Source organism: Tarenaya hassleriana, unplaced genomic scaffold, assembly GCF_000463585.1.
Source record: "Tarenaya hassleriana unplaced genomic scaffold, ASM46358v1 Cleome15, whole genome shotgun sequence".
In the NCBI taxonomy this organism is placed as follows: Eukaryota; Viridiplantae; Streptophyta; class Magnoliopsida; order Brassicales; family Cleomaceae; genus Tarenaya; species Tarenaya hassleriana.
Window position 1 is genome coordinate 2709754 of NW_010964923.1, and position 27718 is coordinate 2737471.

At 36.0% G+C, this 27718-nt stretch overlaps 5 protein-coding genes across 8 annotated transcripts in view; 1 reads left to right on the forward strand and 4 right to left on the reverse strand.

Annotated features, from left to right (window-relative positions):
• Positions 1-994: 994 nt before the first annotated feature.
• On the reverse strand, positions 995-20864 carry LOC104809008 (3-ketoacyl-CoA synthase 11). Of its 2 annotated transcripts, XM_010534882.2 has the most exons (3): positions 20748-20864; positions 18584-19880; positions 995-1338 (listed from the first exon to the last, which is right to left on the reverse strand). In XM_010534882.2, exons 2-3 carry the CDS (start codon positions 19870-19872, stop codon positions 1092-1094), a joined length of 1536 nt encoding a protein of 511 aa, XP_010533184.1. In that variant the 5' UTR covers positions 19873-19880; positions 20748-20864; the 3' UTR covers positions 995-1091. The 2 variants fall into 2 exon arrangements, with proteins under 2 accessions (XP_010533184.1, XP_019057581.1); XM_019202036.1 differs by lacking the exon at positions 995-1338 and having other exon boundaries at positions 18066-19880; positions 20748-20862.
• Positions 3741-9245, forward strand: LOC104809011 (potassium channel AKT1). The gene is made up of 11 exons (XM_010534888.1): positions 3741-4066; positions 5315-5671; positions 5744-5801; positions 5906-6223; positions 6318-6563; positions 6638-6736; positions 6849-6881; positions 6978-7163; positions 7262-7456; positions 7582-7657; positions 7977-9245. Exons 1-11 carry the CDS (start codon positions 3888-3890, stop codon positions 8894-8896), a joined length of 2667 nt encoding a protein of 888 aa, XP_010533190.1. The 5' UTR covers positions 3741-3887; the 3' UTR covers positions 8897-9245.
• LOC104809010 lies at positions 10360-13018 on the reverse strand. Its single transcript, XM_010534887.2, has 6 exons — positions 12550-13018; positions 11752-11837; positions 11519-11665; positions 11126-11249; positions 10748-11034; positions 10360-10651 (listed from the first exon to the last, which is right to left on the reverse strand). The coding sequence occupies exons 1-6, from the start codon at positions 12761-12763 to the stop codon at positions 10559-10561; spliced, it is 951 nt and encodes a 316-aa protein (XP_010533189.1). The 5' UTR covers positions 12764-13018; the 3' UTR covers positions 10360-10558.
• On the reverse strand, positions 14689-16837 carry LOC104809009 (EG45-like domain containing protein). 3 transcript variants are annotated; one of them, XM_010534884.2, is made up of 3 exons: positions 16615-16837; positions 16143-16419; positions 14689-15007 (listed from the first exon to the last, which is right to left on the reverse strand). In XM_010534884.2, the coding sequence occupies exons 1-3, from the start codon at positions 16724-16726 to the stop codon at positions 14848-14850; spliced, it is 549 nt and encodes a 182-aa protein (XP_010533186.1). In that variant the 5' UTR covers positions 16727-16837; the 3' UTR covers positions 14689-14847. The 3 variants fall into 3 exon arrangements, with proteins under 3 accessions (XP_010533186.1, XP_010533187.1, XP_010533188.1); XM_010534885.2 differs by having other exon boundaries at positions 14689-15033; positions 16615-16828; XM_010534886.2 differs by having other exon boundaries at positions 14692-15212; positions 16615-16814.
• A 4631-nt stretch (positions 20865-25495) lies between the features above and the next one.
• Positions 25496-27718, reverse strand: part of LOC104809012 (myb family transcription factor EFM) — a 2763-nt gene continuing 540 nt past the window's right edge. The window contains exons 2-5 of the mRNA XM_010534889.2: positions 27654-27718; positions 26588-27193; positions 26389-26465; positions 25496-26242 (exon numbers count right to left, since the gene is read on the reverse strand). Coding sequence (XP_010533191.1) covers positions 25793-26242; positions 26389-26465; positions 26588-27193; positions 27654-27718 — 1198 coding nt within the window. The 3' untranslated portion in view covers positions 25496-25792. The remainder of the gene's footprint in view (positions 26243-26388; positions 26466-26587; positions 27194-27653) is intronic.

Below are 27718 nucleotides of genomic sequence, written 5' to 3' on the forward strand. Positions count from 1 at the left end.
ATATAGTTCTATAATTATACAGTCCTTGGATCCTTTTCATTTCGATGCGTTTGATTCGTTTTTGTGTTTCTCTTATCTAGAACTCTGTCAGGAATCACTATTTGTCCGTGCCATTTCTCTCTGACTATAATTTCTCCACTCTCATCAGTAAACAGGATGTCATATAAAGAGTGATTGCTAGTGCGAGAGGTACACGGAGTTGGAGACTACTAAACTGAAGGGACACGAGGATGAGACGAATGCGCACCGGAATGAAAGAGATCTTATGAATGTATAGGTATGAAACTATACCGTCAATGATTTGGAGTAGTTTTAGAATGAATATTCTTTTAGAAAATATTTCTCGAAAAATGTGTGATGAAAGATAAAATACGTTAAAAATTCTAATAAATATAATAGAATGGATAATTAATAAATTTAATCTCAAGTGTTATTTATTAGAGGTATATTTATCATTTAATTATTCATATTCAATATTAATTAATTATAAAGTAAGTACCACCAAAAACAAGTAGTAGTTGAATATTGGTTTATCTTAAACCAAGCACTCCAGCCTATTTTTATTTTACTTTTTAAGCAAATGGAAAATGATCTTAAAAAATAGAAAGAAAAAATTGATGCAATAACTTTTTTTTTATAAAATGTTGAAAATATTTTTAAAAAACGAATCAAACGAGACGAATCAGAAGTAAATAAGAGTATTTTTTATAATGCTCCTATTTAATCTCTTACTAATCTTTAAATCTAAATACAACTATATTTAAAATACCCTAAGTGTTAATTGATAGACAACACGTGAGGATAGAGATTTACGTGGCACAAACAAATTGACTTGAGTGCCATGACTTTGTCATGTTCACGGTAAATCCCAAATATCACTCAAAAATAAAATATTAAACACACACACACATATATATATATATATATATATATATATATATATTGGGTAAAACCAAAAAGATCACACAACCCCAAGAAACTCTACAACGTCAAGAATGGGAAATCAAGAGAACTGACTCATAAACAAATGCAAAGGTACACAAGAATTATTTTCTACAACATAATGAAACCAGAGTTTTTTTTTAACTGTTCTAGATTTTCGAGATCCTCGGCACTTCGACCGGGAACTCATGAATCTCGTTCATCCACGGGTTTTTCTCCTTTTCTGGGTTCACGGCCCTCAGGGCCCTCCAGACCGCGCTGTTGCACTTGAACCCGGACCCGAAAGCTATCTGCCAAGTCCTGTCACCTTTCCTGATTCTTCCTTTGGCCTCGGAATACGCCAACTCATACCACAAGGAACTGCTCGAGGTGTTGCCGAATCGGTAAAGGGTCATCCTCGATGGTTCCATGTGCCAATCCGACAGTTGCAAGTTCTATTGATGAGAGTGGCATCAGAATGAGAAGGATTTAAAAGCTATATAAATATGAAATTATCCTACCAATGATCATTTAAATTTATTGAATCATTTATTTCAACAAGATATATATATCTTTTTGATTTTCTATCTTAAAAAAAATTACAAAGATAAGCGTGTTCGTTTTGGAATAGTTTTAGAACGGATAAAATCCTAAAAAATAGTTCTCAAAAAAGTTAAAAAGTGTGTGATCAATGCGTAACATAACATGTATATATATATACACGTATATGTATGTATAAGCATATGGTACATGTAAATGTATATATGTATAAGCGTACATATGTTTATATGTCTGCGCCTGAGTATATATATCATATGTGCATCATAAGTATATGTAAATGTATATGTCATGCGTGTTTGTCTATATATATCTGTGATATAATAATGCCCATACCAATTTATTGATCCACCCGGTCAGTTTCAATCAACAGTAATTAACTATTAGACAACTTCAGGAGAGATTTCAAATTCTAAATATTTTAGAAAAATTATTACAAAATTAATATAATAATATTTTTTAAAAAAAAAAATCAGTTGCATCTCCGACGACAACATGTTCGGATTCAAAGTCAACGGAGTTACAATTTCTTCTACCGAAACAAACACCTGAAATTCAATATTTAAAATTTTAACATATATATAAAGGACTGTCACATGATGCATTGCAAAGCAAACCACATTAAAATCATGTTTTTGTTTAAATTATTTTTTTACTATGTATTTACTTCAAAAACCCAACGCGTGAGAGAAGAAATTTGAACCGAACATAAAATAAATACCAATCCTGCATTTGAACAGACAACACGTGATTGATTAAGAACAATGTTTCTGATCTCTCGATGAGTTTTGAGTGTTTGTTTACGGTGTTAGAGTTGGTCGTGACAATGAAATAATAGGAAAGAAAAATATAGCATATATCGACCGGAACTAGCTCTAATATCATAATAGATATGCTAAGGTTTGTTACTTATGAAATTTTAGTATTTCAATAGACCACTTTTAATTTCTTATGATGTGGGAATCCGCATGGTGCGCACTGGGTAAACACACCATCTTCCGTACAATAGTTTTTGCAAACCATACGAAAGATGTAAACCAATCTAGGTTGTTCATAATTGACAGACTTTGTAATGTTGCAGACTTTCTAATGTATTTTGTTATCACTTGCGCACATCTTGATAAATATTTTAAAAGAGGTTACGTATTCTAAGACTACTCCATATCGAACACGTTCCCGGATCTTTCTTATTCTAATCCATTCGATTCGCCCTCGTGCTCCTCCTACCTAGAAGCTTACCAAATTACGCCTTATCCATACCGCTTGACATCGACGATCACTACTTACCTTTATAGATATGCAGGATATCAAGCTTACACATGAAGAAACTAAGAGGATTCAAATCCATAATCTTATTGTTATAAACCTAGTATTCCACCAACTCACTTAGGGTTTCTCACATACACTACTTTTAGTATAAACAATGAGTAAACTCTATTATAACATAAATTCTTTTACAAGTGTTTATTACCGAGAGTTATGAAAAGTTTCATTTCATATATAGTTTAAATATCGGTGTGTTTATTATTAGAATTGGAGTTATCCATTTTTAATGAGAGAAAATTAAGTTATATATTTAAATATATTCCATTATCATCGTATTATTGCCCAAATCTTATTATAGAATAGTTTGATTTCGTACCTGTGGGTTATGGGCTCATCACACTTCCACCGTAGATATAATCTAATCTAAATATACAACAACTAATAAATGTATTGATTTTTTTTAATAATGACTTTTATACTTTCCAATCACTTCGGTTTCGAGACATTTTATAAAAAATTATTTCTCAAATATTTTAAAATGTATATTAATTTAGAAGTTGGTAATAAATTTCTATAGGATGAGTGATACTCTATCAAATGTTGATATGGGTAATTCCTAAATTTAAAAATAATATTTATATATCAATTTATAGCTTTAAATCTTAATAGTCGTATTTTTTGAAATTCAAAATAGTTATTATATTACTATATTAAAATCAAATTAATGTATTAATTCGACAGTAACGAATTCTTTGTAAGGGTTTATAAATTGGAAAAAAAAATCAATAAAAATAAATAAATCGACATATAAGGAAACACCGAAATTCATAGACCCGTTTATAAGCATAATGGATCTGAATCCCAAAAATGGATATCTTATGGGCTCTTGCCGAATTTACATTATTTTTGTTTACTGGTCGTCTAAGTGGGTCCCACACGAGCTCCATAAGTATGACAGTCCCTTGAATCGGAAGTTGACGAGGGACAGAGGGGAATTTAAAGCCCGCCTCCGTAGCCTACGATTCCTACTGAAAAAGGGGGAAAAAGGTGAAAACCCACATCTACATATATATATATATATATACACACATACACGCAGAGATACGATCGGTGGATTATATGTACATGCGCTCATAGGAAGAATGATGAACAGAGGGGTTTTGTTGTGCGGTCACGAAGTGGATGATGAGATTGAGCAGATTTCCAGGGAAAGCAGCCATTTCAGTCTCTCCACTGGGATTTTGCCTTCTCTCGGTGCGAGAAGTAATCGACGAGTCAAGCTCAAGAGATTCCTCATCTCTCCTTATGATCGTCGATACAGGTCAAAACCACTTGGAAATCTCTCTTTTTTTCCTTCACCAGGGTTTTTGTGCTTTTTTTTCTTCTTCTCGGTTTCTCGAAATTTATTGGGTATGTCGAGTTTTCAGGGTTTCTGGTTTCTGGGTTTTTGCCATGTTCCTAGGAGCGATCTAAGCATGTTTCTCACTCAGAAATCGGAGACCATGTTCTAAACTCTGCGAATTTTTTTCTGGGTTATCTTTTTGTTCTTAGATTCGACTCAGACCATGAAGAAAATCAGGGTTTTGTTTACATGACAGGTTTTTAGGGTTTTGGCGACTTCTCTGTGTTGAAATCCTTTGCTTAGTTTATTCTTTAAACTCTAATTTTGGCTGATTCTGACTATCAAATTTTTACCCAAAAGACAATTCAGATCGAAGATTTTGACCCTTTTTCTTTCTCCTTCTAAATTATCGGAAGTTCTCTGAATCATGCTTTACTGGTATCTAAAGATTTATCATTTTTTACTCTTTTTTTGGGGCACGAATTATTTTTTTTAAAAAAAGAATCAGTGTTTGTGTAACGTCAAGTTCTATTTTTATACTATATGTAGAATATTCTATTATTTTTTCTGGAGTTTTTTGCTTTTTTGTATGTCTTTCTGGTTGATTGTTTTGTTCAAAAAGATTCAGCTGTTCACCTTTTTCCTGTTGGCTTTAAGGAGAGGAAAGTTCTCACCTTTTAGCTTTCCGTTGTTGCCTTTTTGAGATATATGTACACATATATACACACACATCCACGTGATATATATGTCTGCTTGTGTTTTGATGGGTTGGTGTGATGGGAAACAAAATGTGGAAGATTCAATGCCTCCAATTTTGATTTGTCTCTTTGTCTCTTTGTCGTGAAAAGTCCAAAGGAACACAGTTCCAGACTTGTGGAGGATCTGAGAGCTTCGTAGAATCTCCTGAAAAGCTCATTTTCACATTGTACCAATCACATTCCTTGTGTTTTGTCTGAATCTGAAATTCTGAATCTGAAACACTATGATCCATAATCAGTCAAAACACATATAGAGTCAATCCTCATAAGTTGATTAACTTCTTCGTGGTTGTTTCTCTAAAGTGTCACTTTGAATCTTTTGATATAGTTTTACTGAATCTGAGATGAAACTGTTCTATACAAAAAAAAATGGGGAGGCTTTTTGCCAATTAAATTTTTCTGGGTTTTACTTGAATCCAAGGATCAATGATCAGTCAAAGTTAATCTGGGCTGAGATTTTTCGATGCAGAATATGGGAGGCATTTCTTGTGGTTCTTGTCATATACACTGCTTGGGTTTCGCCCTTTGAGTTCGGCTTCCTAAGGAGGCCGAGGCGACCACTCTCGATCATGGACAACATCGTTAATGGATTCTTCGCTATTGATATTATCTTAACGTTCTTCGTCAGTTACCTCGATAAATCCACTTATCTACTGGTTGATGAGCGCAAAAAGATTGCGTTCAAGTACTTGCGTTCTTGGTTCATCCTCGATTTCATATCAACCATTCCTTCAGAGCTTGCTTTCAAAATCTCATCCCAATTTTATGGTTTATTCAACATGCTTCGCCTCTGGCGTCTACGAAGAGTCAGTGCCATGTTTGCCAGGTTCAGACAACAGAATCTCTTCAATTCAATTTTGTGTTTTCCCTTCCGTTTTTTTATTGTGTCTTTTTACAGACTGGAGAAAGATCGGAACTTCAACTACTTCTGGGTCCGGTGTGCAAAACTCATTTGTGTAAGAACCGTAAAAACGAATCATGTTCCTGTAATTTCTTTTACTTCAGACATCATTGTCTTATTATTACTGCTTATTTCTCGAAATTTCGGAGGTTGTTTCAGGTTACAGTGTTTGCAGTTCATTGTGCTGCGTGTTTCTATTACCTTATTGCGGCACGTAACCATAACCCGGCAAACACTTGGATTGGATCATCAAATGGAAACTTCCTCGAGGAAAGCATATGGATGAGATATGTTACTTCAATGTATTGGTCTATCACTACTCTAACCACTGTTGGCTATGGTGATCTGCATCCAGTTAACACCAAGGAGATGACCTTCGATATTTTCTATATGCTCTTCAACTTGGGATTGACGGCATATTTGATCGGTAACATGACCAATTTGGTCGTCCATGGAACGAGCCGGACTCGGAAATTTGTGAGTTTGCTTCTCTTCCACCACTCTGTAAAGCTTACAAACATGAATATAAATGCCTTTCGGAAAACCCGCTAACATTTTTTCCGTTTTTTAGAGAGACACGATTCAAGCTGCTTCAAATTTTGCTCGACGTAATCGTCTACCACCTCGGCTGCAAGATCAGATGGTTGCTCATTTATGTTTGAAGTTTAGGACAGATTCAGAGGGGCTTCAACAGCAAGAAACCCTAGATGCACTCCCGAAAGCCATTAGATCTAGCGTATCACACTTCCTTTTCTACTCTCTCGTGGATAAGGCGTACCTTTTCCGTGGGGTATCTAATGATCTGCTCTTCCAACTGGTAACCGATCCAAATATTGTATACACAGTCAAAAACTGCAGTTACCGGCTCTCATAGCGGTAAACTTTTTACAGGTCTCGGAAATGAAAGCCGAATACTTTCCGCCCAAAGAAGATGTGATCTTGCAGAACGAGGCCCCGACCGACTTCTACATCCTTGTTACGGGTGCTGTGGTAATAAACATATTCATCAATGAATAAAATCTGTTCACAGGATGTGTGTAAGTTGAAAGAATGAAACCAATCTGTTTTTTTTTTTTTTTTTTGTAATGTCCCAATTTTTCAGGATTTGATAGTTCTCAAAAATGGATCTGAACAAGTGAGTCTTCTTCGTTTTATTTTCCCGCCGAAGTATTGATCATGGAGTTTAGAGGTATCGAGGGCATTAACAAGGAGTAGTTATGGAGAATTTCAGGTCGTGGATGAGGCGAGAGCTGGAGACATAATTGGCGAGATTGGAGTCCTATGCTATAGACCTCAGCTGTATACAGTGCGGACGAAACGTTTATGCCAACTTTTACGTATGAACCGTACGAATTTCTTGAACATTATTCAGGCTAACGTCGGAGATGGCACTGTAATCATGAATAATCTGCTCGAGGTGAGAAAAATTGGTTAACCCTGGTCGTTTTTGTGGATCGAAACTGATGCTATCGATGAACAATTTTTGATTTTTTGCTCTCTGTCAATGTCGAGCAGCGCTTGAAACAAATGGATGATCCGATGATAAAGAACGTTCTCGTAGAGACGGAACACATGCTTGCTCGGGGTAAGATGGATCTTCCTCTCAATCTGTGCTTCGCCGCCCTAAGGGAAGACGACTTGCTTTTACATCAGTTGCTGAAGAATGGACATGATCCCAACGAGTCGGATAACAATGGCAGAACACCTTTGGTCCGTGGAATCCGCTTTTCTTCTTTTTCCATTTTTCTTCTTTCCGCAGCTATTTCCATGGAAATATGATATCGATTCTTTGTTTTTTTTTCTCGGGTTTTGTTTTTTTTTTCGGGCGAAATCAGCATATAGCAGCATCAAAAGGAAGCCTGAATTGTGTGCTTCTTCTGTTGGATCACCATGCAGATCCCAACTGCAGAGGTAAATTTCTCTTCCCCATTCTTTTATAATCTCTTCCGATTTCATAAAAAAAAAAACCCGGGTTTTGCTTTTACGTATGTTTTTTTTTCCGATGACACATTTTCACATTGCATTACGTCGAGCTTTTCATTTCGAATAAACGTTCTGAAATATGAAGTATGATAATAGTGTCCTGAGAGAAAGCAAGAGATTATGCAGTGTCCTGTTTTATACCGAGGTTTTGTATGCTCTCGTTTCGACATGGATTCGTGTTTGGAGAATGATTTCTTGGTTATCATCTGTAAAATGATCGATAACCTTTTTTTAACATATGGTGCAGACAACGAAGGGAATGTACCGCTGTGGGAGGCAATGCAGGGATGGCACGAGAAAGTAGCGAAGGCCCTTTTGGAAAACGGAGCAACCATAGAAGCGGGCGATGTCGGTCACTTTGCTTGCACGGCAGCCGAGCAAAACAAGCTCGATTTGCTAAAGGAGATTGTCCGTTATGGTGGAGACGTTACCCGACCCCGAATCACTGGAACCTCGGCCCTCCACTCGGCCGTATGTGAAGAAAACATCGAAATTGTTAAGTTTCTGTTGAAGCAAGGTGCGGACGTGAACAAACAGGATATGCATGGTTGGACGCCGAAGGATCTTGCCGAGCAACAAGGGCATGAGGAAATCAAAGCCCTTTTCCGAGCCCGACAGGAGGCGGAGGAGGAGAAGACACATATCGAGAGTAGCGCGTCAGTCCCGATACCGAAAAGCTCGATCCGTTTTCTCGGAAGGTTCACTAGCGAGCCGAACATCCGGCCTGCTTCTAGAGACGTGTCGTTCAGGATCCCGGAATCACGTCCGAGGCGGAAGACCAACACTTTCCACAACTCTTTGTTCGGGATCTTAGCCCATCAGAACGGGCAGAAGAACTCGTTATTCACAGTCGATGAGGCTTCTTCTACGAATGTCAAGGCTCGGGGAGGAGACGTCGGAACGGCGAGAGTAACCGTAAGTTGCCCCGAGAAAGGCGACGTGTCGGGGAAGCTTGTTCTTCTTCCGGGGAGTTTGCAGGAGCTTCTAGAACTCGGGTCCTCGAAATTCGGGATCGTTAACGCCAAAGTAACGAACAAAGACGACGCAGAGATCGACGATATCGAAGTTATTCGAGACGGCGATCATCTCGTCTTTGCAAGCAGATATGAATCACAAGATCCTAACAAGGTGGAACTCCCACGAGTAGAGAAGGAATCAAGATCATAACATCTTTTTTCTTCTGGTATTCTGTTCACTTCTCCACACGATTTTTTTTCGGTTTTTTCGCTGAAATATATGTGACGAGGCCGATCCAGGAGCGGGATCGAGATTCGTAGGAGCAAAACCGATGTAAAGGTTTGTTCGGGTTTCGGGTTTCGGCCAAAATGAAAAGTATGATAAGTAACAGAATACGCACACACACACAGAGGATGGTTTTTACAGTCTTAAACCCACGATGTTTGTTTCCATTCCCTGATGATTGTGAACTTCGCCTAGTCGAATCTCTCGAAGCGAAGAGAATTCGCGCTGTGGCTTGTGCGTTTCGGTTTTTTCGGGTCGGAATCTTTTGTTTCTGTTTCAGGATGTATCGGAATATATCAGATGCTGCACGTGAATGTCGATCCATTGTCTTCTTTGCTATCATCGACGAGTCCTGGGTGCGTTTCTTGCGATCGGATTAATCGATCCCGGACTCATGAGAATTGCGTATTGGAACTTCGGATACTGCAGGACGCAACGATAACGCCTCGGGTACACGGCCCATAGGAGCTGAACCAGAGTCCGAATGTATCGGGTTACATGTTTAATTATCCGAACTCGTATCCGTAAATCGGATATCGATTATTTTCAATCAATTTTTTAACTAAACTTCTATATATATTCAAAATCAATTTAAAACATATTTATATATAAAAAAAATCGATCCAAATTCCATAAATATATTTTATAAATTTATGCAACAATATCCACATATAATCACTGAAATCAAATAATACGACACAATATCTAGAAACGTCATTTAATCAATTTTATAGATTTATCTCTTAAATGATGTAAAAAAGAAAAATATTTTGAAATAGTTAAATAATGACTTAAAAAGATTATATATACAATGACATTCGTAAATAAATTAAAACCTAAAATTTAAACATATAATTCTAAATTCTGTATTGGTCGATTATCTGGAAAACGATATCTCATATTCGAACCCAAAGGTGAAAATTTTGGACATTCCAATATCATTACCCGATCTCTATCCCATTCCTTATATATCTAAAACTTCGGGTATCCGACCCGTGGATCGGATTGAGTATCCGAAATTCGGGATTTTTTTTGTCAAGCCCTTTCGCATGACGAGGCCAAGAAGAAAGAGGCGAATGGGTGAGGAAAGACTTGTCCGAGGCCGGAGGAGTGAGTGACGATTGGACGAATTCTCATCATCGCCAAAATCCATACTTATCTTACCGATATTCGAATACCCAAAATTTTGGATACTCGACTCATTAATCGTACTCACATTTTTCGAACGGTTCCAAATCGATGTTTCGTGTTACAAATCTTTGATTCTGACAAATTGTTATGCTCGATTCGGATACTATTTATTTTTTTTGGATAACCGGGTATCTGTGCGGAGGTACACACTAGGATTCCGATCGAATTATATGCATCTCGCTGGTTAGACTCCCATAGGCTAAGTAACAACAGCAACATGGCATAACTACAAAATGCAGTTCAAAGGCAGATATTGTGTATATTCATCATGCGGCTATGTCCTTAACTGTGTCGTAAAATAACAAGACATGTGACTTCGTCTCTGTCCGAAGCATTTGGCGTTTCGTTTCTGCTCGTCCGATGATTCAACAGTTCTCTCTCTCTCAACCTTTATGATCAAAGAAGTTTCAGCATTTTCAGCCGCGCCTCGTGCTCTGCATCGAGCTTCGGAGGCGTGTAACATCCGTTAAGATCCTCCACAATGTACTCCTGCATCGACGAAGCATTCCCAGAAACGGGTTTCTCGACTTTCTCGTAAAAAAAATACGGTATAAAACCATACATACATACATATATATGCAGTACCTTTGTGAGTTCTCTCTTGGTGAGGATGTGGTAATGTCTCTGCCAGATCCTCTGGATAGCCATAGTTGCAGCAAGAAAGCCATAAGCTAACCCGAGAATGACAAATATGACGACGAATACGATAACGAGGGCGAAACATGCTTCCATCGAAGCCGGGAAACAATCCAATATACCCCATCCGTAACAGCAGTTATGGCACCCCGCCATCCTCGGGTCGTTGGCATTTAGAGAAGAGCAATGCAGTATCAGCCCGAAAAATCCAAGCAGCACAAAGAAGGATATCACACCTATCATCATTGATTGATTGGACAACACAAATTTATAACCGACATATTTCGAGAGGGTTTAATTGGGAGATAAGGAAAAAGGGAAAATTACCAATGCAATAGTAAAAGGGTATCGGATGTTTCGATAATATACGGTCCCAGTCATCATCGAAAGAGTTGCGGAAGGCTCCATCTTTGTCCATCAAGTATGCAAAGCCAGCCATCACAGCAATAACCTAAAAGCCGAAATACCATTTTAACGTATAATTTTAGAGTTTTATTTCTCGGGAGATTGTACATCTGCCTTTTGTATTCACGGAAAAGAAAACGTGGAACAGAATCACATGGAAAACAAGCTTTGCCAATGGCAAACCAATAAAATAACCACTATCGAGATGGACAATGAATAAAAACTTTCATCAGACAAAAGATAAATGATTAGGAAAAAGAACATCTAATGTCAATTTCACTTAAACTTAAAAAACATAGGAATGAAGAAACTCACGGTCTGGACAGCGAAGAAAACCAATAGCACGTCTCTTGCGACAAAAAGTCTGAATTTTGCTTTACGCCAAGAGTTATCTTCAAATGGTTCAACACGGAGATGGAATTGAGCTTTACAAGTGCTGCAGTGAGAGAAAGCGAATCCTTCCTATCGAAAATTTGAAACATTAATTGGATTCTGGACCATGAACATCTAAAAGAAACGTAATCGGAAGCAGCAATGTAGAATGTTACCTTAACTGATCGCCAATGATCGAGACATGACCTGTGGACAAACTGTTGAGTCCCTTTGCACATGCATGGTGATATCAATTCATCATCTAAATCCAAACAAACAACATTTATGGCTTCAAGAAAAAAACATTTACAAAAGATCCATTGTTCAGACATTACAGGACACACTATAAAGAGAAACAAATGCCGGTTATTTCTTCCTTGACGAAATGGTTATGGTACATAGATAAAGTCTCGGAAACCCGGAAACCAATTCCACCATTACAGCTAAATCACATCTACATGAAACACAGGTAAACACAAAATCAAGTTTAAACAGAACCTGGAAAATTCTATAAATACGAAAATTACGCTTCCAGTAAAGCCGAGTTCCAAAATAGTCCAAAGGGTTCATCAACAAACATCTATGGCGTAAATCGCTACCAACAAAAATATAAATTCTTAACAGATCGATCTACCTGAAAGAATGGCATTAGATACAACTCCTATATCACTCCAATATAGAACATTACAAAAGGCAATTAAGTTCGTAGTGAATTAGGGATTTTCAGATACCCAGAAAAAAATTAACATTATTCTCTAATCGGCAATTAGAATCCCAATTGATCACTCTTATCTATTGAATCGAGACCAAGAATGAAACACAACCTACACTACAATTTCCAATACCCAAATCTGATGCTTCGATAAACATCAACAGATTGCAAAATAATGATCCGATCGAATACCCCCAGATGAATTGAAGTCAAGCTGGAGAGAGAGAGAGAGAGAGAGAGAGAGAGAAGAATTATAAATCACCGAATTCGCAGTCGCTTTCGAGACAAATCCGGCAACAAGGAGCTGAAGCACCAGACTCCAAATCTTCATCGTTGATCTCATCGGAGCTTTTTTCCGGCGATCCAGACGCAACCGGCGACGAAGAAGAAGAAGACGACGGCGAATCGCCCAACAAAGGAGCCGAGTCACTCAGCTTCTGCGAATCCGGTGGCTGCAACTGTACTTCACCTTGCATGATCAAACTCTTCGATCACCGCCGAAAAGAAACCCTGATTTTCAAAAAGACGGAGAATCAGGATGAGAAACTTCGATGGGTCAGCACGAAAAGTCAGAATCTGGAGGAAATTCCGAATTTTGCAGAGAAATTGTGGATGCTATTATGGTGGGTCGGATAAACTCATGTCCGGGTGTGGGAGTTATTGCGAAGAATACAGAAGATGGAGAGAGATGGGATTGTTTGTGCCTGATTGATGATTGCAGGAGAAAAGTCCAAAAGCGATGTGGATAATTCCGATTTATGTCTGTATTTGTTGGAACTTTACGGCTTTCACGTGTGCGTACCGAACCAAAGAGAAAGTTCACGCAACCCATTTAGGGTGTCAATCGGGCCGAGTCCACCCAACCCACCAACCCGGTCCCCGCGCATTCGATCCCAGGGTTTTGGATTCGGATCTGGATTGATTCAATTTTTTTTGGGATTTATAATTTTATATAAGCAAGGCCAAAGTCCGACCTTATAAATTTCAGACTCGCATCGAGATAGATCGATCCGTTGAAAATCTTTTGTAAATTTTTTTAAAAAAATTATCGAACTTTCTAGTTGGTCAGAATCGGATCCGAAATCTGATTCAAATTCGGTGTGAAAGTCCGATTTTTATTTTATTGAAAAATTTAAGTTTGAGACTTGCTATTTTTTGGATTAGACTAGGTGAAGTTTCGGATTTCGGGTCTAAATTGATACCCTATCTAGTTTGAACTTTCAAACATCGAAAACAATTCACGAATACGTGGGCAGGAGTAACCCTAGCCTAGGGTTATGATTATATATATATATATATATTCAATAACGGAATAAGATGATGGTTATGGAGATGATGTTGTCTTCGATTTTGTGATGAAGAGGTTGTACCACGTTCCAAAATTTAGTAAACAAACAAAAATTCCAAAGCATCACATATATAAAACATAACAAAAATAAATTATATGTTAAATCTTTTTTTGTTGAAAAAATTTATTAAATCTTGAAAAACCAAAAAGCAACTTAATGGTGATGGTGATGGTGATGGAGACGGCAAAACATACATTAAAAGAATATCTGCAATTTATGAGTTTGGATCGATCATTTTGTTTGCCCTGGATTTCAAAAAGGTTAGAGTTTCGGGGGAAGTGTCCATCTCAGTTGAAAAATAACAAGCACCTCTATTCGAGATTGTGGGTTTGATTCCTTCTGATGTCAAGTTGTCTCCCGAACTGATCAGTTTCGACTGGATTATCTGCTCTTCGTGGCTTGTCTGCTGTTGCGTAGAGCCGTATGGATTTATTGTCCGTGGTACTATGTCATTCGTCTGGCCTTTAGGGGGTTGCGAGGCGTTGCGGAGTCCGACCCGAAGGCTGTAGGACAGGTTTCCAAACGATAACAAAAAAAAAAGAAAAGTTTCGTTCCTTTAACAATACAAGTTTATATTGGAGAAACGATTGTCCCAAGAGAATCTCGATATAACAAGAAAATAAAGGAAAAAAAACGAGAGTGGGTCTTCTCACATGCTATGTTTCTCGAATTTTAAACGATCATTAACAATCTGAATGCCTTTATGATGGTCTTAAGAAGGATACAACATGACGTCTTCTGAACCTTCTGCCTCAATCCGAGGCTTTCTCTAATTTACTCCGTCTGAAATGAGTTTTATATAGGGATTTGAACAAGTTTTAGCATTGCCCATTACAAATGTGACCAGAACCAATTTTCCTATAGTTATGTTCCTTTAAAAGATTTTTGTGTAATCAGTACCACATAGACTCAATCTGTTAAAGCTTCTTTGTGAGACTTGTACTAATAATACCCCTATGTTTCTAGAGTTTCTAAGGAGATTCAATTTGAAAAGGAATTCATAGTCTTATACTTTATTCCATTACACATAATCAAAGCTTTGATATCACTTGTAATGTTTTGAATATGAGCATATCGAACGCACAAACTTTCGTATTCGATGTAAACACATGTTCAAGCACAAACACCGGAAAATAAAAGAACACTCTATTCGAGTTAGAACCTCTTGTTCTTCCTATATCTCGAGAAGGTTATTCCTTGGAAATTTGAGCCTATGGAGAAGCGATTACACCGAGAGAATCTAGATAAACATAGAAATGAAAGCAAAAACGAGAACGAGCCCTCACATGCGCTGTTTCTCGGGTTCTAAACGAACCTTTTGCCTCAGCCCGATCGAGCTTACTCTTTCTCTGTTTTGCTCTTCTTATCCTTCTTCATATGAAAATGCAGATAGAAACCTTTAATGGAAACAATTAATGAAGAATGAAATAAGGAGATGTCTGTTTTTTATGACTTCATTTTGGGATCAAACGCTCTCATTCTTTTTTTGCATTTTTTTATTTTTAATTACACATTCACCTTTTACAAAAAAAAAATACATTATCAATCCATATAAATATTCCATACTCCTCATAACCTGCATTGGGGAAGAAAGGAAAAGTTGATATTCAAATCAAATAAAGGGGAAAAAAAAGAAAGTCAAGGGTAGTAGTAAATATAATGGAATATGATTAGGGGAAATGATAGAAGAAATAACGTTTTTTTTTGTGGCAAAATTATGTAAGAAACACATAAGATATTATTATTTACCCATAAAACATTGATATTTTAATGATTCGATTACAAAAAACTACGAAAATCTTTCTATTTAGCTTCACGAGAAAAAACTAACATTGCCCATTACGTACTAATTAATATATAAAGGCCACGTAAATTTTGGTAAAAATTGGGAAAATCTTGTTTTATTGTTAAATAATTTTAAATTTCATTTTATTAAAGAAAATAGTTGATGTATCAAAGGCAACAAGATTGTTTAGGATACTATGATATAATTTATTTGTCATTACTGATTTATTAGATTATACTGATATTTTGTTTGATTTAGGGCTTTTACTAATTTTAAATATAGAATGACTTTAGGTTATAAAAGACAACAATCAGAGCATTAATTAGGTCTTTCCATTGATCTATTTTTTTCGGTATTTAAACCTACACAAATTGAAGGCATATCATTCACATTTAGAATAATCTAAAGTTTTCAAATATATATAACGAATTTTGGTTATGTTTTGTTTGCAAATAAAATATTTTCATCTTTTAGAAAATAATAAATTATTTTGGATTTTATCTTTATCTATTAATGATGGTACAAGTCTTTTTTTTCAGTTTTTTCTTCGAAAAAATATCTAGCCCTTTAAAAGAAAATATCTACAAATTTTTTTTTTGGTTTAAAATATCTACAAATTACAACAATTCGAAATTTGAAAAAAAAAAAAACAATTGAAAGAAGACAAGAACACATAATGTTTCTTGAATTAAATAGAGAATGGAGAAAGAGAGAACTTACAGCTCAAACTCGATATTGATGACAGACGATGAAAGATTAGCGATCTGGTCGAAGGCTGCTTCAGACAGAACGATGGTGGCGCCGGAAGTTGACGCGGTGGTCGGAGCGTAGTCAACGACCGGAACGACGACTTGGCCTTCCTTACAGTCTCCGCTCACACACCTCACCACGTATCGTCTCCCGCACGTCGCCAGGCTGTCCCATACGGCGTCTCCGGCCGCCGCGAACTGACCGTTAGACGGAAACTGCGACCCGTCGCCGCCGTAACATTCCGTCGCTGGTCACAAAACACAAATCAAACGGAGAAGAGAAGTCATAAAGTTGTACGGAATCGGACAAGGGGCGAACGAACAGAAAGAGATATGGTGTCTGGTGTTAATTTGATATATAACCGGTTCGAGTTCTCTGTAATGCGCACGTGCGTGAATTTTGGATGGGGAATGAAAATATAGAGAGAAGGGTTTGTACTCACGGAGATAAGGAGGGGCGTAATGGGCGGCGGTTCCGAGATCGGCGACGGAGAAATGGAGGAGAGATATGGAGAAGAAGAAGAAGAAGAAGACGATGGATGAAAATGGTGGCATTTTCTTAATGATTATTGGAATTATTGGGGGAAGGGATTTTTTATACGAATAATTTTTTTTTTTTGGGTGAAATTTTTTTTATAATGAATAATTCAAATAATTATGCGTGGAAGATTATGAATGTGTGTACACAATGGATTGGTCAAACTGCCAACTACGAACGAAAACGTTGTTTCTGATTTAATTAATATTTTACAACCAAAAAAATAAATAAATTGCCGCCCATGTTTTTCCCCATAGAAGTCAACGTCTTGAATGTTTTTTCATGTTGACTTTTAACGTTAACATTTCAGAGTTTCTTTTTCGGTTCAATTTTTCCTTGTTTTGATTAATAAAAAGGATTAATTTAATAAGAGAATATCAAAATAAATATATACTTTTAAAATTTGATAAATAAACATATAAAAACTTTTAATTTTGTGTAAAATACACAAATTTTAAAAAAAATTATAAATCCAACCAATCACATACAAATACTAAAGTCCTTTGTTTTTTTTACGTGGATTTATGTGAAAAATTTCAAAATTAATATATTTTTATACAAAAGTTTATTTATTTATTTTACCAAATTTAAAAAGTTTATATTTTATGCAATATTTTTTCAAAAAATAGTTATTATTCGGTTATTTTTATATTTGATTTAGCTTTTTTAAATATTTATTTTCTAAATATTTTATATTGGATTTAGATAAAGTTGTATATTAATATTATCGATATCAACAAAATATCTTGCAGATATTAATGAGTCAGGTAGCTCCTTGAACTAAGATACATCTGCGGAAAATCCATCCACACAAGTCTTTGTACAATGAATTTATTGGCAGAAGCTTCTTCTAATCTTTTGATATTTCCAACAGATTCACCAAAACTGGAACATTCAAAGAGGCCAATAAAATTCACCTGATTATGATCCTATTCAAATTTAATATTTTTTTTATAATTCAAAAATTCACCATAACTTTAATCCAACTATATCTCTTAAATAATAAATGGGCGGAATGAACCTCTCCGGATGGAGATGGAAACTGTGTTGAAAAAAAGTTAACTTCGTTCCTTACCAATTGAAACATCCGATCTTGGTTTATTCATATTTAATGTTAGTAAAAATTGAACACCAAACTTTGGTTTAGTTATTGACTTTTTTTTTTTGTTAAGGTTAAGCAAAAAATAATAATGCGAAAAATTAAAATTTTTGTATGATTGAACCTCGTTCTCGAAATTATTAGTTCAAAATATTCGATTACCAAAAAAAAAAAAATCTTTGTATGGTTTGGCTCAATTTATGAAATCAGATCTAAATTTGAATCTGAACTATAACCAATTCTATTATTCCATAAAATGAACATAAAGATTTCATCGTTTAACACCAAATGCCCTCACAGTTTATGTAGTGGAGTGAAACCATGGGCTTTTCCCAAATACACATAACCCACCAAGTGAAAGAGAAGGTTACAAACCTTGCTGGGTAAAACCAAAAAGATCACACAACCCCAAGAAACTCTACAACGTCAAGAATGGGAAATCAAGAGAACTGACTCATAAACAAATGCAAAGGTACACAAGAATTATTTTCTACAACATAATGAAACCAGAGTTTTTTTTTAACTGTTCTAGATTTTCGAGATCCTCGGCACTTCGACCGGGAACTCATGAATCTCGTTCATCCACGGGTTTTTCTCCTTTTCTGGGTTCACGGCCCTCAGGGCCCTCCAGACCGCGCTGTTGCACTTGAACCCGGACCCGAAAGCTATCTGCCAAGTCCTGTCACCTTTCCTGATTCTTCCTTTGGCCTCGGAATACGCCAACTCATACCACAAGGAACTGCTCGAGGTGTTGCCGAATCGGTAAAGGGTCATCCTCGATGGTTCCATGTGCCAATCCGACAGTTGCAAGTTCTTCTCTATTTCATCAAGAACAGCTCTTCCTCCTGCATGGATACAGAAATGCTCGAACGCTAGCTTGAAATCCGGGATGTATGGCTTGATCTTCATCTTGAAGAGTTTCCGCCCGACCAATGTTGCAAAGAAGAGGAGCTGCTCGGCTGTTGGCAAAACCAGAGGTCCTAACGTCGTAATGTTCGTCTTAAGAGCATCACCAGCAACTGCCATTAGCTCTTTCGAGAGGGTTACACCGATTTTCCCGGTCGAATCCTCTTCTTGTGTTATACAGCCAAAGCATTTATCATCCGCTCCCTTGTGGGTCCTAACCGTATGAACCAGTTGGTATTTTGATCTTCTTCTCTCAGATCGTTTGTTCGAGAGAAGGATAGCTGCTCCTCCCATTCTGAAAAGACAGTTTGAGACGAGCTTTGATCGGTCGTTCCCAAAATACCAGTTGAGTGTGATATTCTCCATGCTGATGACCAGAGCATAAGTGTTGGGGATTGTGTGGAGAAGATGTTTGGCGAGATCGATAGAAATCAGACCGGCACTACAACCCATTCCTCCCAAGTTATAGCTGAGTATATTGCCGCGGAGCTTGTAGTGATTAACCACCATGGCAGATAACGAAGGAGTCGGGTTAAACAGACTGCAGTTGACTATCAAGATCCCGATGTCCTTAGGGTTAACATTTGTCTTAGCCAAAAGCTCGTCAATGGCACCAAACATCACAGTCTCTGCCTCTTTCCTAGCTTCTTCCATGCACGGATTTGGAGGAACATTGAGGACAGCCTCAGGCAAGTAAGTGTCTTCCCCGAGACCGGAACGTTCTAAAATCTTGCGCTGGAAGTCAAGATTCTCCTCCGTGAAAGAACCGGTGAGTTTAGATCGGTCCATAAAAATCCTTTTGGTGCATTTTCGGGAATCGTCTGGTTTGTAGCAGGAGAAGTTGACCAAGTACACAGGACGTGGCCGTGTCATGAAGTAAAGGGTTGACAGGAAAACAAGGAGGGTAGAACAGAGGATCACTGAAATAAGATTGTACTGAAGATGCTCCCAGAGGTTGTAAAGATCTTGGATAGAGAAAGTTGAGATCTGAGCGGCGACCACAACTACAAGAGGCGAGAGGAAGAGGTACATTCCATGCGTGATGAGATAGTGGTACCCGAGCTTCACATACTTGAGCTTCACAGATTGCTTGAAGTCTGGAAGCTTACGGCCCGAAGGTGGGACTAATGGCTTCTGATCAACATTTGCCTCAGCCATCGTCTTCCCTTGTTAAAAACAAAATCAGCCGAAAATCAGATTGACGGAACATAGCAGCTCAATCAAAACAATGAATAATCAAAATCGAAGAGTAACATGTGCGAATATCAGAACACTAGTTAGCGATTTACTACCTACGAATGCAAATTTATGGAAGAATGGCACTTTTAGCATAAAATTTTGAAATGTTTAGAAAACCCATTTCGAGAAATCACAAATCCGATCTTGTAAACATGGATCAGACCATAAATACGAACGGTAAACCTTCCATACTTGACAACCATAAAACAAAAAGGAACAGAAATCTCAAACATCGGTTTCCCTAATAAGAGAGATTTACATAACATTAAATTGACACGGGAAGCAACAATATCTTTATGAGCAAAGCAAACCAGAAACAACAGAACAAATCCAACTTTTTCAGAATCCATGAGCTCTAAAGCACCAATTCATCGATCTAGCTTACGTTCCCAAGTTCAAAACCTCACTTTGCAGATATCATCTACATCATTAAAATGCAATGATATGCAAACAATCCATCTTAATGGAAACAACACAAAGTCGGCTTCAAACATGAAAAGGAAATCACTACTACCAGCATCTACGAATTCGACCCAGATCGGAAAATTCACACTTCATCATCAATCTCTCCAAAATTAACGGATTTAATCAAAGGTCAGATAACGCAAATGGAGAGACACAGATCAGATTGCATCTAAAAGACTCATATATATGACGCATCACCCATTCCAGAGAGAGAAAATCCAGGAATTCGACACAATACGCGGATCAAACTTGCAAAATGAAAATCGGAAAATTGGATGTTGCATTGGACAGGAAGAAATTGAAGCGAAATCGAAAATTAGGGAGCGAACCTTGGAGAGAATCCCAGTTCAGAATGTTCTCCTTCAAAATCTCTCCTCAGGGAGCCGAGGAGAAGAGAGAGGTGAGAGAGGGGGCGGAAAAGGCAAAGAAAAAAGCTGTGATTATTTATGAACCCAAATGAGCAATTTGAGTCGGATTTGAATTCTTGGCCAATTTACCATTTTAAATTTTCATTTTACGTATTTAAAATACACCGATATATACATATACATATATATATATATATATATATACACATTAATATAATAATGTTAGTTAAACGTGGTGACGGAATAGTCAAAAGCGTACCACGATGTGAAGATTTCCGGGCAGTTGCTTACAACTTGGCCGAAAGAGGGTTTCATGTGAATCTTTTAATTTTTTTCATTAATTTTTTTATTGGAACATATCCCGTTATCTATTTTTTATAAAGATATTCGATTCTATTTTACAACTTTTTCTGGTATTGATTATAATTTTAATTTTGGAAAGCGAGAAATAAGAGCCAGACAAAGCATTTCAATATATATATATAGGAATATCGTAATCAAACATAAAAAAAATTTAAATTTGGTAAATAAATATATAAACTTTTAATTTTGTATAAAAATATGAAAACTTTAAATTTTTTTTATTTAAATTAAAAAAACATAATCTCAGTTAGTTTTTTATGTGGTTATATGCGAAAAATTTTAAAATTTATATATTCTTATAAAAACTTTCGTAAATTTATACGAAAAAGTTCATTGGAATCAATTTTTTAGAAACTCTCAAAAAGTTAATAATTTTGTAAAACAATCTATTTAAAACTTTAGTTAATTCGTCTTTCTCGTCCTGAATTCGAATCTCGTCATGAATTCGAATCTCAAGTCGTTCACGCGATCTCAACTCATGATACTCATTTATCTAAAAAAAAAATTAGTTAGTCAAGTAGATATTTTCTTATTTATTTTTACCTAATCTTATTTTCTTGTAATTTTCTTTTTAGTGTATTTGTTGGATTAAATGTAATAATAAATGATTTTCTATATTTTTCTTTTTTATTTAATATATATATTATAATTTTTAAAATAATATCACTGTTCTATATTATTTTCTTTGTTGTTTTAGTTTTATAATCTCTTTTTCTTTGTATTTTAGATATTTGTATACTCAAATCTTTTAAAAAGAAAATAAATTTTTAGTATTAAACGAGGAATTATGACCAAAAAAAAAGTATACTTCGAGATCAAACGAGTAATTATGACAAATTAGATCAAAATCATAATCAAAGAATCAAATTTGTTATATATGGATTGTTCCGGTGACAACGAAATTATTGTTCATGAGTCATTTCACATTTTTTTTTTCTCTAAGATTGGCTTTTGAATTCTCTTTAAACCAATTGTGAAGGAAATGTTGAAATGATGAATATAAATGATAAACTGAAGTTCTCGGTCTAAGAAAATTATAGATGATTTGGAAAAATTGGACATAATTGAAAATGAATGAGAGCAATTTGAGAAACAAATCAACCAATCAATTAAATCCATAAAAAAAGAAAAAAATTAGATAAAATAGATATTTTCTTATTTATTTTCATCTGATATTATTTTTTCGTAATTTTCTTTTTGTTTATTTCGCAAGAGTGCAAATAATTTCATTGTAATACATAGCAAAAATAGATGTTGCAATAAATTATTTTCTGTTCTTTTCTCTCTTTTTTTAATGTTCAAAATTCTAAGTATTTGAAGCTTTTTTTACTCGTTTTCAACGTGTTAGCATTCTAGAAATTTTGAGATTATTTTTAAAATTTATCTGTTTATAATTTATTTTTATGGATTTTTCCATTTTTTTTTTAGTTACGTGCAGCTGTTTTAGTTAGGAATTTTCTGATAGGAAAAGGGACAGTCCATGGTCAAATGTGCCTCCCTCCCGTCTAAATATAGTTTGCCAAGTAAACTCTGATTATGGACAAGAGAAAAATATATTATATTAATTTAAAATTTTCGGATTTTGGTTGGATTTATAAAGTTTGTATTTAATTTTAATGTGCTCTTAGGGAGAGAAATCTCACATTTTCTCTCCCATCCCAAAAATAGGGTGAGCATTTCGGTTCGGTTCCGTACCGAATCAAAAAATACAGTATTTTTTTTAATTGAACCATCCAAAATTCTCGAATAATATTTTTTTAGAAAATCGTATTTTTTGAAACCGAACTAAATCAAAACGAATTTTAAAATAAAAATCTGAAAATTCGAAAATCTAATTTTTTTTAATAAAAATTGGAACCGAACCGAAAATAAAACATTAACCGATTGATACAGATTTTGGTAAAACTGAAAGAATCAAACCGAATACAAACCAATTATGAAACGCCCACCCATACCAAAATCACATTTTTTTTTAAAACTCAACCGTGGAGGACCATAACAAAATTTAAAATGGGCAATGGGAAAAAGTCGGTAACATCCAAAAGGCTTAGCTGATTTGTAAACCCAACAACAATCATGGGCCAATGCCCAACAAGAAAGCCCAAAATCAATACCCACTGATTATTTCGGATCCAATCAATTAGAAATAATGGAATCCTCTTTGCCCATTTTTTTTGTGTTTCTTTGTTCACGTGTTTCTTCTCTTTTACATTGTTTCCATTTTGTAGTTATTTTTTTTATAATATGGAAGTTTATCGGTTTTCCATTCTAACTACATCTACCAGAAAGATTGGAAAAGCCCAGGTGAATGTGAATACCTCTTTCCAAATGAAGAGTCGAAGATAGATTGGAAAGGAGTTTTGCCCCTTATCAGGTGATTCGCCCAATCTCGGGTTAGACGACGATAGTTTACACAAACAAGCGAATCGGAGAACAATAAAAGAAAGGTCGGAAGATTTGAAACCTACAAAGTTTTTAGTTTTTATTATTTTTTGCAAACTTCAATAGAAACGTATGAATGATTAATTTTGCAAATGAGTTTAATATAAAACCTACATACAACATGGAAGTGGAACTAGTTTCTTAGAAAATCTATAGATTCCTAGTGAAAATATAGAGATTTTTATTAACTAGGGTTACATAAAACTCTTCAACAAATAAAATGATAAAAAAAAATTATTTCTTACAAAATATCTGGCCCGACTAGGCAACCATATCTCATAACACCAAACGTCCTCCCCAACACACATATGTAAATATGTTATGAATTAAATTACAAGAACTATATATTCTTATAGTATATATATATATATAATTCTTGAACAGTATTACCCAACAAATTTTAGCATCAGATTTATCATTCGCCAAATAAAATTCTTTGTTAGAACTTGCAAACGTATGGGTGGAAAAATCAAGAACTTTGATATTTCAACCCGTTTGAAGCGTATCGTATTGGATGATTAGAACGTGAGACACGCTTTTCCCACTATTCAAGTATCTCGCTTTAAGGAAAAATGAGGGGAGATAAAATTAAAGTTAAAAGAAAAGGACTGCTTTAGAATAAATGTTTTAAAGACATTAGTTACAGATTCTCATTAATTAAAGGGTAAAACCCATAAAAATTCCTAAATTTACAAAATAGTGGAAAACTAATTCCTAAATTTTTGTTTAATAAATTTATTCCTAAACTTACAAAATGTGTGACTATAATTCTCAAACAAGTTAATTGGTGCTAGAAAAAACTCCAACGATATTAATCCATAATTTAGTTTGAGAATTAGAATGATACATTTTGCAAGTTTGAGAATAAATTTATCAAATAAAAAGTTTAGGAATTAGTTTTTCACCATTTTACAAGTTAAAGAATTTTTATGGGATTTATCATTAATTAAATGGTATTTTAATGGATGGACTTATGGTATTCAAGTAAAGTAAAGTGGATTATATAACTTCTCCACTTAATAAAACTTCGCTAAGATCGATCACGATGAAGTTTACAAGGTTTTGAAAATAAAGAATTATTTAAGTTCGTTCAAAGTTTATTACAATATTATCCAATCGGAGGAGGTCGAGTGGTGTAGCTGATTGAGAAGGGAAGGATATTCGTTTTCCAGATCTCATATTCGAGTGGTTGTTGGAAAGCAATTATACAATTTAATTACAGGTATCTTACGGTTCACGGTGGATGTATAGTTAGATCGAAGATGGAGTGAATTAATCTGAATACCAAAAAAAAAAAGTGAATAAAATATTGTGTAACGGACTTACTAAAATCGTAAAGTAACGTTTACTACTATATGCTGTATCAATATATTTGTGGCGATTCTAAAAATAGTGTACGATTATTCTATGGTTGGTGAAAGATATTAAAATATCTTTTCCATTACAGATTCGAGTCGTATCAGAGGGGGAGAGATCTTTTATCATATACATTTGGACCATGTGGCACACGAGATGAGATGAAATAGACATTATATATATATATATGTATATATATATATATCTAAAATGTTAATGTAAATTTTTCATGTCTTTCAATATCCAAAAGAAAAAAACAAAAAGAAAACAATGTTTTTGTCTGTGTGCCGATTTGAACTGAAAGGGGGCATTCTACCTCCAAACTATATAATGAATTCTCTTTGAATCTGTTACATATTTAACTCATGGGTCGGTTAAAAATTAATGCTGTAATAATCAGAAATAATCTCTGTTAAATATATATATATATATGTGTGTGTGTGTAGGTGTGTATGGAACTCGATTATTTGTAGGTTTTTCAATTAGGACTACGGTCCATAAATTTAATAAAGTAAGAGATTTCATTAAAAAAGAGAGAGAGAGAGAGAGAATTCAAACTGTTTCCGTCATCCATTATGCCTTATTTCTCAGTTAAAAAAAAGGTCATTATGCCTTTCCTACAACTCAATCCAAAACACATGATGGTGATGGTGATGGTGATGATGATGATGATGATGATGATCATTGATAATAAGACTCACTATCACTGCCCTATGATTTTTTTGTAGCCAAGACAAGCATGGAAAATGCATGCAAGTAAATCGACGTAGTTACAAACCTAACCCTAGAACCCACGCCCACAACCCCCCTGCAGCCCCACCAAAAACAAAAACAAACAAAAAACCCTAGAATTTGAGAGTTATTTCACTTCCATTGCTCTCCTCACCTTCTTCCTTCAGAGCGGCCAACCCTTTCCTCTCTCCACCACTTTCCGACCTGCCCTCCTCCGGCGTACTGTCGCGGCCGGTAGGAGAATCCGGCGAGGCTGATGATGTCGCCTTGTAAGCATGAATCTGGTGGTGGTGGTGGTGGTGGATCGGCGGTGGAAGAGGCGGTAGAGCAGCGGAAGAGGTGTAGAATTCTTGGGGAACGGAAGCAGAGCAGAAGTGCGGCGGCGGAGGATGATGGGCTGCGGCTGCGGTCGAGTGGTGATGGTAGATCGCCGGACCGCCGCCGTGGGCCGCTGTCGCGTATTCCGGTGGGACCCAGATGCCACCTAGGACCACCAGCTGCGGTGCTGGGCCACCTGTGGCTTGTGGGCTTGGGCTCGGTCTTCTTGTGTGAAGCCGGTACTTCTGTTTTTGAATTATCGCCGTACCAAAGGACAAAAAAGGATGAAACATAAGTGAGATATTGTACTCAGATAATCATTTTCCCTGTCCGAAAATAAAACACCAAACATCGGCTTTTTGACGATATATAGTTTATATGGGAAATTTACCTGGAGGTGGCTTTTCACTTCGTCGTTCGTTAAACCATCAACTTTCATTAGTTCTCTTATCTGTTTCGGTGTGGCCACTGTAATAACCAATATATTAGAAAATTACAAAATAGATAACGCCATAATCATTGCACGATGATGTATTTGAGCGATTCTTTTGAAAATTTGACCAAAATATAACATTTGAAATATTATTTACCTTGAGAGCCGCCAAGCATTTGAAGGGCTTGAACGAATCTCCTATGCAAGTCCGGTGACCAACATCTCCGTGCCTTCCTATTAGTTTGAGCCGCACCACCACTGGTCGAAGAAGCTCCATTCAAGTTCGCATTATTGGTTTCGATCGTTGCTTGTGAATCGTTTAGATGACCGTTTTGGCCTTTGTTTTGTTGGATGACAGGTTTTCCACCACTGTCGGAAACTCTCTGGACATCCTCAGTCTCGACGTTATCAGCAGAGTTCGAGAGGGCCAATTCGGGCAAAGATCGCTCTTTCGAAAAGGGCAAGAACGCCCCTCCGTTTCTAGGTTTCGCGTCTAACCCTAGTTTGGGACTTGCAGCAACACCGAGAGTGATATCGGTATCTCCTTTCGCGGATATTGCCACGTGTGGTTTCGTTTCATCTGCCGCCGTTTGATTCCACAGCTGAGCATTTGTCATCCATCCGGCCTTATTATCGGCCTTTTCGTGGTTATTGTTGTCTGAGCTTCTTAGAGGTATGAACTCTTCAAGCACAGGTCTTGCACCATGGTTATTGCCACCATTTGCTCTACACGCTTGTAATTGTTGCTTGTAAACTTCCACAGCTGAAAAGATAAAGTTCCAAGGAAAAGAAAAGATTAATGGAAATTGAAATTTCTCCCAAGCCATACATATACCCTTTAAATCTCTTTTATCTTTGATTCATCGAGGAGACAAAAGGGTGTGTTGAATTCAAAGAAAGAAACAAAAGCAAGCTCTGATTTCTATGAACGAAACTCTTGAATCAATGAATATAAAGATAAAAGGAAAAGTTTTCCAAGAGAAAATCAAATGATCTGCGGGTAAAGGGCACAAAATCCTATAACTATACTTAAAAGCTTACATGATATATATTACTTTGAAAAAAAAAATATAACATATAGAAACAGTATTTGCCTACGAGTGAACAAACGAGTTATAGACCCGAGACAAAAAAACAAAACATATGCCCATATAGCATATACATATCGATATGTTATATAAACATGTAAGTCCATGTATAGATATATATATATATATATGTACCATTGGTGAGGAGTTGCATGCAAAGGGGAAGCTCTCGCTTAAAGGCGTCGATCTTCAGACGCTCT

Bases quoted from the DNA above. Each gene is read 5' to 3' on its own strand.
- LOC104809008 (XM_010534882.2), bottom strand. From the start codon at position 19,872: ATGGCTGAGGCAAATGTTGATCAGAAGCCATTAGTCCCACCTTCGGGC. The intron at 1,339-18,583 runs GATGACCCTTTA...GGAACCATCGAG, and splicing joins TGGCACATGGAACCATCGAG to GATGACCCTTTACCGATTCG.
- LOC104809010 (XM_010534887.2), bottom strand. From the start codon at position 12,763: ATGCAAGGTGAAGTACAGTTGCAGCCACCGGATTCGCAGAAGCTGAGT. The intron at 11,250-11,518 runs GTGAGTTTCTTC...TTCGGCTTTTAG, and splicing joins TTTTCTTCGCTGTCCAGACC to GTTATTGCTGTGATGGCTGG. The intron at 11,035-11,125 runs GTAATTTTCCCT...CAATGATGATAG, and splicing joins ACCCTTTTACTATTGCATTG to GTGTGATATCCTTCTTTGTG.
- LOC104809009 (XM_010534884.2), bottom strand. From the start codon at position 16,726: ATGCCACCATTTTCATCCATCGTCTTCTTCTTCTTCTTCTTCTCCATA. The intron at 16,420-16,614 runs GTGAGTACAAAC...TTTTGTGACCAG, and splicing joins TTACGCCCCTCCTTATCTCC to CGACGGAATGTTACGGCGGC. The intron at 15,008-16,142 runs GTAAGTTCTCTC...TTTCATATGAAG, and splicing joins ATCAATATCGAGTTTGAGCT to AAGGATAAGAAGAGCAAAAC.
- LOC104809011 (XM_010534888.1), top strand. From the start codon at position 3,888: ATGATGAACAGAGGGGTTTTGTTGTGCGGTCACGAAGTGGATGATGAG. The intron at 5,802-5,905 runs GTAAGAACCGTA...AGGTTGTTTCAG, and splicing joins GGTGTGCAAAACTCATTTGT to GTTACAGTGTTTGCAGTTCA. The intron at 6,564-6,637 runs GTAACCGATCCA...AACTTTTTACAG, and splicing joins ATGATCTGCTCTTCCAACTG to GTCTCGGAAATGAAAGCCGA.